General features: G+C 47.9%; 1 protein-coding gene across 1 annotated transcript in view; it reads left to right on the forward strand.

The window, feature by feature from the left end:
• LOC143770062 (microsomal triglyceride transfer protein-like) overlaps positions 1 to 12,887 on the forward strand; it is a 225,019-nt gene that overhangs the window by 106,388 nt on the left and 105,744 nt on the right. The window contains exon 4 of the mRNA XM_077259303.1: positions 7,345 to 7,452. Coding sequence (XP_077115418.1) covers positions 7,345 to 7,452 — 108 coding nt within the window. The remainder of the gene's footprint in view (positions 1 to 7,344; positions 7,453 to 12,887) is intronic.

The raw sequence follows: 12,887 nt of genomic DNA on the forward strand, positions 1-12,887 counted from the left end.
TACTCGGTGCGTTCCGCTAGCCCTAACAGTTGGTTCTGTGGCTAGATTGTTCTTTCGAAGGAAATATTTGCATGCTGCAATTCCATGAGGAATTATTTTTTGCATGCCGAGCTGACGTTTTTAATTATATCATTTTCATGTGGATAAGATCTCTCATTATTGTATTTTAATGCAATGTTGAGGCGACCAAAAAAATATAATTCTGGCGTTTTGACTTTTTTCGCTAAGCCGTTTACCAATCAGATTCATTCTTTTTATAGCTTGATAGATCGGGCTGAACACGGCAATAACAAATATGTGTATTTTTTTATTGTTTTATTTCAAATGGGGCAAATGGGGGTGATTTGAACTTTTATATTTTATTTTTCTTTTACATTTTTTAATATTTTACAAACTTTTTTTACTTTTTGCATGCTTCAATAGTCTCCATGGGAGACTAGAAGCTGCAGTTGTCCGATCGCCTCTGTTACACAAAGGCGTTGATCAGATCATCTGTGTGTAGCAGAAATGCTCACTTGCTATGAGAGCCGACTGCAGGGTGGTGCTCATAGCAATTTTTCAGTGACAACCACAGGGGTCTCTTGCAGACCCGGGTTGTCATGCCAACCCATCGACGGCCCATGGTCATATGACACAAGCACCTATGGGCGGGATTAGTGACATGCTTCAGGCACAATCACATTAAATGCCTCTGTCAGGACCGCAAGGGTCGGTCCAGCGGACGGAACAACAAACACCAACAACGGTATAGGAAAAGGAGGAGGAAGGCCCTAATAATAGGGAATGAGGGATGGGGCACCTCTTAACTCAGCCTGTGCCTATCCTTAAGCTCCCCTAATGCCATATGCGGGTCCTTCCTGCCGTCACCGTCACGTACCTCGTCCCTAGCTGTCACCTCACTAAACCCTGGCTAGTGCACTGGCTGGCAGGGATGCTAACCTCACCACTGCAGATAGTACAAACACAGAGGATTGTGACAAGCGCAAGGCAGACAAGGTACAGTGGGGAAAAAAGTATTTAGTCAGTCACCAATTATGCAAGTTCTCCCCCTTAAAAAGATGAGAGAGGCCTGTAATTGACATCATAGGTAGGCCACAACTATGAGAGTCAAAATGAGAAAACAAATCCAGAAAATTACCCCTTGCGACTGCGATCGTTGCGCCCCTGCACCAACCTAACATAACATGTCCTAAACATTAAAGATTTCAACATTACGTGGCCAGTCACCAGACATACTGTACTGTTATCTGGTATGTAAAGGTTAATCACAGTTTACTGTATTGGTGGAGATTTGTAATATATGGGATACAATGTAATATATGATCTGGCCAGTAGAGGGCAGTGGAAAGGCTGGAGTTGCAGCGTAGTGGTCTGGAAGTTGGTGACGGTTGCTAGGCGAGTTCAAGGAGAGATTGAAGTTGCACATCATTGGAAAAAGGTTTGGATCTGTTTTTGGGGACTCCGGGACGCGTTGTTCGGCTTGACATGAGCCAACTTGGTGAGGACAACTAATAATACAGCATTTTGTGCTGGGCCACTTGACGTCTTATTTCTAAGGACTTGGAGAAATCTTGCGTTGGAGAGATCGTCATTCTCTAAAAGCTTCAAGTCAGCGTTTCCGATTATTCGGGACTCAGCTTAGCAAGGACCCTTCTACTTCAGTCTCAGATCGCACCGGTAGCATCTTACATCTGAATATATATGCACATGTATAAATAACTTTATATAGGTCTGGTTAGTTGGGAGAAAAAACGTCTTCTGTAAGAGACACTTCAAACACTGCTCATAGTAGGAGATTACTAAAGTGCTGGCACAGCACTGTCGTTTTATGGATTTATTCTTAAAAGGGGTTGATCGCATGTATGTTGCTTGCATATATCTTAATTCTAGTATCTGTTCCTACATATACTCTTAGTCGGTGTTATTTAGAGTAACTGCTCGCATCGTATTTGTTATTTATACACTGTTTTCCTACCATCATTTGCTTTGTTTTTATAAACAAGTTAGTAAATATTCAGATTATATTATCCAATCTGTGTGTGTGATTGCTGTTGTACCTCTCGTCCTGTGGCCGTCCCCCATCCACGTTGAAGGTACACCAGTGTAAAGAGCCACCTTATACACACCACAAAAACTGACCATTGAAAACCTATCGCTTATTGATTGATTCCATGTGCTATCCATTTCTTTGTCAATCTAATAGACTTGAATGGCTAAGTCTGATAAGCAAAAATTGATCAAAATAGGACATGTGCTTAGTTTTCTCTAGGTATACAAATTAGTAAGCAAATGATGTGTAAATAATCCCGTTGAATTGTATTAGTCTATGTGCTATGTGCACACGAATGAGAAAAATTGTCATGTGAAAAGGCCTAATAAAAGCAGAAGTGTACATAGACATCATGTGACAATCTACAAGAACAAAATGAACATAAACCCTGCTGTAACTAAATAAGTAAAAAGCAAAAGTGCATTAAATAACACAGGGTTCTTTGTAACACTTTTGTGATCAAAGATGGCACATAAGCCTACCCACCATGGCAAGGTGACCCTGATCGGGACAGTTCTACACTGTCTAATATTAAAAATCTTGCCATGTGTCAAAAGAGACCTGTGTGAATAAGGACAGGCAAAGGACTGGGTCTCGAACTTTGGACACCTCAGCCTTGGGAAATCACGTCATCGTGTGACCCCATTACAAAAGTCCTACTTGGACCCCACCTCAAAATATGTATATGACATTCATTTCCCTGCACTTCTCTCTGTGTTCATAGGGAGAGACCTGTGAATTACCTTGAGTGACACAGGGACAAGATGACAGGGATAGCATCAGACGAATATCGTCCCTCATTATGGTATGCTGCTTGATCTATAAACTACCGGTATGTTTTTTTCTGAAACACTGAAGGTGTTTAGAGAACATCATGCATGGCTGCAATAGTGCACCCAGGCTGTGATTCCTGCTGCCCTTGGTTTGGGCATAATGAACTAAGAGGCAAGTTATCTTTAAGTGTCTGCATTAGTGTATCACCACACTTTATATTAAAGGGCAGGGCCGGACTTAGCCCAAAAGGCGCCCTGTGCGAGACTGCAGGACGGCGCCCCCCCCCCCCTCCAAACTTTGAAAGAAAACAATAACTCTTTAATATTCACAACAACACGTTTACTTAGAAAACTTGTGTTTCCCTGCAAAACACTTGAAGAAACACTAATATTGCAATAACGGGAATTATAAAGTGCTTTAAAGCGGACCAAAAGGAAAAAATGACGCTTGGTCCAAAGCCATATGGGCTGACAGCCAATCAGAGTGCAGAGCGGCGGCCTGCAAGGCCAAACACCGCCACACCATGACCAGATGACATATTACCACCACAGTGATCGAATAATATCAAATACAAGGAACGAATACCACAACATCATGACCAGACCACATATTACCACCACATAGTGACTGAATACTACAATACTGATCAATAATAAAAAAAACCACAATACTATCACCATAAGTGCCATTATACACAGGAGATCTGTACTTAGTATGCAGCGTCTGTGTATAGGTAATACAGTGATCACCGGTGACATACACAGGACCTCAGTATATAGTATACAGTGTATAGTGTCAGTGTATAGGTAACACACTGACTCACCAGTGACATCTCTAGGTGAAGTCCTTCATCTTTCATCCCGCACAGACCGCCATCACTTCATCCAGCCAGGACTCGTCTCTGCAGGAAATAACACAGTTATCTCGAGTTCCACTTGCAGAACACATTACTTAATTTTCCCAACTTCTACATTACACCACATGAAGAAGGCGACATAGTGTCACTCTACACAGTAATAGGACCGCCCCTCCATTTAAAACAGTATACTCAAAAAATAAAATAAATACATCACTGCAGTAATAATATCCCTTAATTAGCCCCTATGGTAATAATATTCGCCATCCTGGCCCCCGTGTGTCTCATTCCTGGCGTCAGCCATATATTCTCCCATCCTGCCCTAATGAGTATCTATCCTGCCCCATATGATCTTCCCATCCTGCCCCATCTGTCTCCAATCCTGCCTCCAGTGTCTCCAGTCATGACGCCATGTCTGTCATCCTGCCCCGTGTCTCCATTCTGCCCCTGTGTCAAGCATTCTGCCCGTGTCCAGCATTCTGCACCAGTGTCCAGCATTCTGCACCAGTGTCCAGCTTTCTGCCCCAGTGTCCAGCTTTCTGCCCCAGTGTCCAGCTTTCTGCCCCAGTGTCCAGCTTTCTGCCCCAGTGTCCAGCGTTCTGCCCCCGTGTCCAGCGTTCTGCCCCCGTGTCCAGCGTTCTGCCCCAGTGTCCAGCGTTCTGCCCCAGTGTCCAGCGTTCTGCCCCAGTGTCCAGCGTTCTGCCCCCGTGTCCAGCGTTCTGCCCCAGTGTCCAGCGTTCTGCATCAGTGTCCAGCGTTCTGCCCCAGTGTCCAGCGTTCTGCCCCCGTGTCCAGCGTTCTGCCCCAGTGTCCAGCGTTCTGCCCCCCGTGTCCAGCGTTCTGCCCTCGTGTGCAGCGTTCTGCCCCAATGTCCTTTCTGCCCCCGTGTCCAGCTTTCTGCCCCCCCCTGTGTCCAGCTTTCTGCCCCCCCCCTGTGTCCAGCGTTCTGCCCCAGTGTCCAGCTTTCTGCCCCCCAGTGTCCAGCTTTCTGCCCCCCAGTGTCCAGCTTTCTGCCCCCCCCGTGTCCAGCGTTCTGCCCCAGTGTCCAGCTTTCTGCCCCCCAGTGTCCAGCTTTCTGCCCCCCCCTGTGTCCAGCTTTCTGCCCCCCAGTGTCCAGCTTTCTGCCCCCCCCTGTGTCCAGCGTTCTGCCCCAGTGTCCAGCTTTCTGCCCCCCCCTGTGTCCAGCTTTCTGCCCCCCTGTGTCCAGCTTTCTGCCCCCGTGTCCAGCTTTCTGCCCCCCTGTGTCCAGCTTTCTGCCCCCCTGTGTCCAGCTTTCTGCCCCCCAGTGTCCAGCTTTCTGCCCCCCAGTGTCCAGCTTTCTGCCCCCCAGTGTCCAGCTTTCTGCCCCCCAGTGTCCAGCTTTCTGCCCCAGTGTCCAGCTTTCTGCCCCAGTGTCCAGCGTTCTGCCCCAGTGTCCAGCGTTCTGCCCCAGTGTCCAGCGTTCTGCCCCCGTGTCCAGCGTTCTGCCCCAGTGTCCAGCGTTCTGCCCCAGTGTCCAGCGTTCTGCATCAGTGTCCAGCGTTCTGCCCCAGTGTCCAGCGTTCTGCCCCCGTGTCCAGCGTTCTGCCCCAGTGTCCAGCGTTCTGCCCCCCGTGTCCAGCGTTCTGCCCTCGTGTGCAGCGTTCTGCCCCAATGTCCAGCTTTCTGCCCCCGTGTCCAGCTTTCTGCCCCCCTGTGTCCAGCTTTCTGCCCCCCTGTGTCCAGCTTTCTGCCCCCCCGTGTCCAGCGTTCTGCCCTCGTGTGCAGCGTTCTGCCCCAATGTCCTTTCTGCCCCCGTGTCCAGCTTTCTGCCCCCCAGTGTCCAGCTTTCTGCCCCCCCCTGTGTCCAGCGTTCTGCCCCAGTGTCCAGCTTTCTGCCCCCCTGTGTCCAGCTTTCTGCCCCCCTGTGTCCAGCGTTCTGCCCCAGTGTCCAGCGTTCTGCCCCAGTGTCCAGCGTTCTGCCCCAGTGTCCAGCGTTCTGCCCCAGTGTCCAGCGTTCTGCCCCCGTGTCCAGCGTTCTGCCCCTGTGTCCAGCTTTCTGCCCCCCTGTGTCCAGCTTTCTGCCCCCCAGTGTCCAGCTTTCTGCCCCCCTGTGTCCAGCTTTCTGCCCTGGGCCCCCCCCCCGATCGCCGCTCTCAATAAAAAAAAAAAAAAAACAAGTTCTGCTTACCTGACCGCGATCCTGCTCTGTCTGGTTATCGGTGGGGGCGGCCATCTTCCTGAGGCCGCGCGTGCGCAGGTGGAGTGCTCTGCTGCCTGGGGCTTCAGGAAAATGGCCGCGGGATGCCGCGCATGCGCAGATGGAGATCGCGGCGGCCATTTTTCTGAAGCCGACATGCGAACAGGTAAATTCTGCGCCGCCGGCGACCCGCCCCCCGCATTGTGCCGCCCCCCGCATTGCGCCCCCCTTCCTACGCCACTGCTTGGCGCCCTGTGCGGCCGCACAGGTCGCACAGGGCAAAGGCCGGCCCTGTTAAAGGGTAACTATATATTCAAGCAAGCTGATTTTCAGTGTGCATGAGAAATAACACTGTTTTGGGCCACTAAATAAGTTGTATTTCATCAGTTCTCCCCACTACAGGCGCCATCTCTTAATTGCAATTGATTCTGAGCTGGTGAGAGTAGACTAGCTGCTATGATGTCTCCAATACACAGCACAGCACACAGAGAGGTATGCTTTCTCTTCATCTATTAGCTAGCACACAGACAAAAGCAACGGAGCCAAAGAAGAAACTAATATAAATATCTAAAGACTGACAATCACATCCAAACAGAAATCAGGTGGGCACAGGTGCTTACTAAGAGTAGCCCATCTCTATATATAACCAACAAAATAAAGTAGCACCCTGTAGCATGAAAACATGAAATATATGAAATTTGAATTGCATTACTGCAGTAAAAAATATGAAAAATTGGGAATACTTAGCGTGTAAATTGGCCTATGCATGTGTACCCGGCTGCCACGATAAGGCGATTCTCATTGCTGGGACCTATGTTGTGGGGACTCCTCTCATGGGCTATTTTGTTGGTCATAGAAGAAATTTTACAATAATACAGAGCAGTGAAAAACTGAACGCAACAATCATGTCAGGTAAAAGACTTGTTTGAAAGCTCAACTTGATCTTTCTTTATCTTCAGCTGCCTTAGTTCTCACTCTGCTCCTCATTCCTCCTCCCACCTCACCTGTCCATAGAGTATAATAGAAGGTGTAAACTGACACCTTACCAAGTTTAGAGATGGAAAGGGATGAAGTGGCTCATAAGGGTAGAAAGAATCAAATAAGATGTAAACTTTCTAATATTCTCTTGTATTATCGCTATCTGCAAATTTTATGGGAAAAACAGCAACCTTTAAAATAACATATCTGTACATAAAGCACTTACGGCTACATTCACATGAATGTATTTTCAGCCAGCATGCAGGAAAAATGGACAACACACTGACCAATCAATGTGCTGGTGCACTTGAGCATGCATTAATCTCATCAATTTTATTTGATAGCTTCAATGCTTCAGCCGCCATCTGTGGTAATGATGGAGTCATGGAGCTGCATATGGACCCAGTCACTTCCATAGATTGTGGAGGTGTCTGGCCAGAGAATTAGAATGCTCGTATGTTTGCAGACTTACTAAGATCAATTACCGTCCGGCACTACATTTATCCTACTTCAATGCTTACTTTCCAGGTTATAGGCTTGTACAGTACATGTGAAAACGACAGTCAAGTGCTTGATATAAAGAGGGGACTTATCGCTCTGTTTCAATTTCAACCACTTTCTGGAACTCATTTAGAGGTAAGTGGCTATAAAAAGCCTTCAGCTAATAAGGGGTGATTTGTTTGCCCCAATACTTGAAGGGAATGTTTGGGGATCATTTAGTTTATTCATATAACATCCTATAATGATTTTTATTTCCTTAAACCCAAATATGGATCTGCCTCCCCCTATCCTGGTATCAACCCATCATCACATCAGGTGTTCTGCTTGTGTGTCATTGTATACTGTTTGTTTCACACTCAGGCTTACACTACTCTTCAGTTTTTTCAACCAAAGCCTGAAGCACATACCCTAAGGGTGAGTGTCCATGGTCCAGATTGTCGGCGCTTTGGACAGAGCAGAAAACCCGCTCTGCGCAAAGCGCTGCCCCATTCTGTACGCGCGGTGATTCCGGATGTGTTCATTGCACACATCCGGAATCGCCGCACCCTGTACATAGGACCCTGTTATTTACCTTGTGACGACGGAGCGTCGCCGCAAGGGACACAGACATGCTTCGTTCTAAAAAGATGTACCGCATGTCCGTAAACGCAGGGCTACCGGATTCATAAAATCCCCTCCACTATGCTGTAGCATCTAGACGCTGCAGGTTGAATGCTGCTGCTGTAAGCAGCGTTCAATCCTCAGCTAATCCGAATGTAATCCGGCCCATGGACACATACCCTTATATACAGGGGAGAATATATCATTGGTGCAAGGGCCTAAGGGGTAAGGAGGCCACTGCCACCTGCAAAGCAGATGGAATTGTGCATGATCATGAGCTATTGGACTGCAAAAGGCCCATACATTGTTCATACACAGGAGCCTCTTCTGTCTGTGTCCGCCACTGCTTACACTGAATGTCTCCTTCCTGTTGGATTCATTTCTGGCATAAAATGCTATAAACCTATTGGCATTTCTCAAAAATATTCTGTCTGTGAAACCACTGTTTGGATGATTTACATATTGTATTTTGTCCCTGTGTGCTTTATGTGCCCCACAAGAAAAAAATGTGGGCTGAGGTCTGCAGACTACAGCAACCAGTCCATAACCGGCAACTATAATGTCTGCGGTGATATACATTCACCGGCCACTTTATTAGGTACACCATGCTAGTAACGGGTTGGACCCCCTTTTGCCTTCAGATCTGCCTCAATTCTTCGTGGCATAGATTCAACAAGGTGCTGGAAGCATTCCTCAGAGATTTTGGTCCATATTGACATGATGGCATCACACAGTTGCCGCAGATTTGTCGGCTGCACATCCCAAAGATGCTCCATACAAGGCAGGATGGATCCATGCTTTCATGTTGTTTACGCCAAATTCTGACCCTACCATCCGAATGTCGCAGCAGAAATCGAGACTCATCAGACCAAGCAACGTTTTTCCAATCTTCTACTGTCCAATTTCGATGAGCTTGTACAAATTGTAGCCTCAGTTTCCTGTTCTTAGCTGAAAGGAGTGGTACCCGGTGTGGTCTTCTGCTGCTGTAGCCCATCTGCCTCAAAGTTCGACGCACTGTGCGTTCAGAGATGCTCTTAGGCCTACCTTGGTTGTAACGGGTGGCGATTTGAGTCACTGTTGCCTTTCTATCAGCTCGAACCAGTCTGCCCATTCTCCTCTGACCTCTGGCATCAACAAGGCATTTCCGCCCACAGAACTGCCGCTCACTGGATTTTTTTTCTTTTTCGGACCATTCTCAGTAAACCCTAGAGATGGTTGTGCGTGAAAATCCCAGTAGATCAGCAGTTTCTGAAATACTCAGACCAGCCCTTCTGGCACCAACAACCATGCCACGTTCAAAGGCACTCAAATCACCTTTCTTCCCCATACTGATGCTCGGTTTGAACTGCAGGAGATTGTCTTGACCATGTCTACATGCCTAAATGCACTGAGTTGCCGCCATGTGATTGGCTGATTAGAAATTAAGTGTTAACAAGAAGTTGGACAGGTGTACCTAATAAAGTGGCCAGTGAGTGTACATGCTGTATGAAAACTTCTGAATTACTCTGTAAAATATATAAACATAAGTAAATGTTTAACCACTTCCTGACATGCGGCGTTCATGTGCAGAACACGTCGAGTGCATGTCTATGTAACAATCCATGGCAGGTGCCGACTGTGTTATACAGACTGCAACTGGCTGTAACATCAGCAATCAGAGACAGCTTCGATTGCTATTGTTTATCCACGTCTTTCAATTTATTGCAATGGCATTTAAGTATTGCAGTCTCTCTTTAGCACTCTTTCTGGTTTCCATTGGCCCCCATCAAATACGATTGTGTCATGCCGATGAGTTGTACCAATAGCCAGGGGCCTACTAAAGGCCATTTTTGGACTCCTATGGTACCAACCATAGCTTGGGGTTCATAGGAATTCAGTACAGTATTTCAGTATATAGTAAAAATGATCAAACTATTGTAGATTCATGTCCCCGAAGGGGGGGATAAAAATAATAGTAAAAATTATTAACCCCTTCCCGATCTTTGACGCATACGCTGCGTCATGAAAGTCGGTGCCAATCCGACCTGTGACGCAGCGTATGCGTCATGGAGGGATCGCGCTCCTGCAGATCGGGTGAAAGGGTTAACTCCAATTTCACCCGATCTGCAGGAACAGGGGGAGTGGTGCTTCAGCCCAGGGGGGGAGGCTTCACCCCCTCGTGGCTACGATCGCTCTGATTGGCTGTTGAAAGTGAAACTGCCAATCAGAGCGATTTGTAATATTTCACCCCAAAAAACGGTGAAATATTACAATCCAGCCATGGCCGATGCTGCAATATCATCGGCCATGGCTGGAAAACCTAATCTGCCCCCACCCCACCCCACCGATCGCCCCCCCAGTGCTCCGTTACGTGGTCCGCCCCCCTAAGTCGTCCTGTCCGCTCCTCCGTCCTCCTGTCCGCTCCCCCCGTGCTCCGGTGCCCCCTCCCTGTGCTCCGGTCCCCCCCCCCCCCCGTGATCCGATCACCCCCCTACATACTTTCCGGGCCTCTCGGTGTCCGTCCGGCTTCTCCGTGGGCGCCGCCATCTTCCAATATGGCGGGCGCATGCGCACTGCGCCCGCCGAATCTGCCAGCTGGCAGATTCGTTTCAGATGTATTTTGATCACTGCGATATAGCCTATCACAGTGATCAAAATAAAAAAAATAGTAAATGACCCCCCTTTATCACCCCCATAGGGACAATAATAAAAATAAATAAAATATATATATATTTTTTTTCTGCTAGGGTTAGGGTTAGAACTAGGGTTAGAATTAGGGTTAGAATTAGGGGTAGGGTTAGGGGTAGGGTTAGGGCATGTGCACACAGTGCGGATTTGGCTGCGAATCCGCAGCGGATTGCCGCGGATCCGCAGCGGATTGGCCGCGGATCCGCAGCGGATCGGCCGCGGATCTGCAGCGGATTGGCCGCTGCGAATTCGTAGCAGTTTTCCATCAGGTTTACAGTACCATGTACACCTATGGAAAACCAAGTCCGCTGTGCCCATGGTGCGGAAAATACCGTGCGGAAACGCTGTGTATTTTCCGCAGCATGTCAATTTTGTGCGGATTCCGCAGCGTTTTACACCTGTTCCTCAGTAGGAATCCGCAGGTGAAATCCGCACAAAAAACACTGGAAATCCGCTGTAAATCCGTAGGTAAAACGCAGTGCCTTTTACCTGCGGATTTTTCAAAAATGGTGCGGAAAAATCTCACACGAATCCGCAAAGTGGGCACATAGCCTTAGTGTTAGGGTTGGAATTAGAGTTAGGGTACCGTCTCACAGTGGCACTTTGATCGCTACGACGGTACGATCCGTGACGTTCCAGCGATATCCATACGATATTGCTGTGTCTGACACGCAGCAGCGATCAGGGACCCTGCTGAGAATCGTACGTCGTAGCAGATCGTTTGGAACTTTCTTTCATCGCTGGATCTCCCGCTGTCATCGCTGGATCGTTGTGTGTGACAGCTATCCAGCGATGCGTTCACTTGTAACCAGGGTAAACATCGGGTTACTAAGCGCAGGGCCGCGCTTAGTAACCCGATGTTTACCGTGGTTACCAGCGTAAAAGTAAAAAAAACCAAAAAACGTACATACTCACATTTCGGTGTCCTTCAGGTCCCTTGCCGTCTGCTTCCCGCTCTGACTGCCGGCCGGAAAGTGAGAGCACAGCAGTGACGTCACCGCTGCGCTCTGCTCTCACTGTACGGCGGCACTCAGTCAGAGCGGGAAGCAGACGGCAAAGGACCTGAAGGACACCGAAATGTGAGTATGTACGTTTTTTTTTTTTACTTTTACGCTGGTAACCACGGTAAACATCGGGTTACTAAGCGCGGCCCTGCGCTTAGTAACCCGATGTTTACCCTGGTTACCCGGGACCTTGGCATCGTTGGTCGCTGGAGAGCGGTCTGTGTGACAGCTCCCCAGCGACCACACAATGACTTTCCAACGATCACGGCCAGGTCGTATCGCTGGTCGTGATCGTTGGTAAATCGTTATGTGAGACGGTACCCTTAGGGTTGGAATTAGGGCTAGGGTTGGAAATAGGGTTAAGATTAGGCTTGTGGTTAGGGTTAAGGATAGGGTTAGGGTTGTGTTGGGGTTACAGTTGTGGGTAGGGTTGGGATTAGGGTTGGATTTAGGGTTACGGGTGTGTTGGGGTTAGGGTTGTGGTTAGGGGTGTGTTGGGGTTAGGGTTGTGATTAGGGTTATGGCTACAGTTGGGATTAGGGTTAGGGGTGTGTTGGGGTTAGTGTTGAAGTTAGAATTGAGGGGTTTCCACTGTTTAGGCACATCAGGGGTCTCCAAACGCAACATGGCGCCACCATTGATTCCAGCCAATCTTGCGTTCAAAAAGTCAAATGGTGCGCCCTCCCTTCCAAGCCCCGACGTGCGCCCAAACAGTGGTTTACCCCCACATATGGGATACCAGCGTACTCAGGACAAACTGGGCAACAACTATTGGGGTCCAATTTCTCCTGTTACCCTTGCAAAAATAAAAAATTACTTGCTAAAACATAATTTTGAGGAAAGAACAATTATTTTTTATTTTCACGGCTCTACGTTATAAACTTATGTGAAACACTTGGGGGTTGAAAGTGCTCACCACACATCTAGATAAGATCCTTTTGGGGTCTAGTTTCCAAAATGGGGTCACTTGTGGGGTGTTTCTACTGTTTAGGCACATCAGGGGCTCTGCAAATGCAATGTGACGCCCGCAGACCATTCCATCAAAGTCTGCATTTCAAATGTCACTACTTCCCTTCCGAGCCCTGACGTGCGCCCAAACAGTGGTTTACCCCCACATGTGAGGTATCAGCGTACTCACAACAAACTGGGCAACAAATATTGGGGTCCAATTTTTCCTGTTACCCTTGTGAAAATAAACAATTGCTTGCTAAAACATAATTTTGAGGAAAGAAAAATTATTTTTTATTTTCACGGCTCTGCGTTGTAAACTTCTGTGAAGCACTTGGGGGTTGAACGTGC

The sequence above is a fragment of the Ranitomeya variabilis genome, chromosome 4 (genome assembly GCF_051348905.1).
Source record: "Ranitomeya variabilis isolate aRanVar5 chromosome 4, aRanVar5.hap1, whole genome shotgun sequence".
NCBI classification, from domain to species: domain Eukaryota; kingdom Metazoa; phylum Chordata; class Amphibia; order Anura; family Dendrobatidae; genus Ranitomeya; species Ranitomeya variabilis.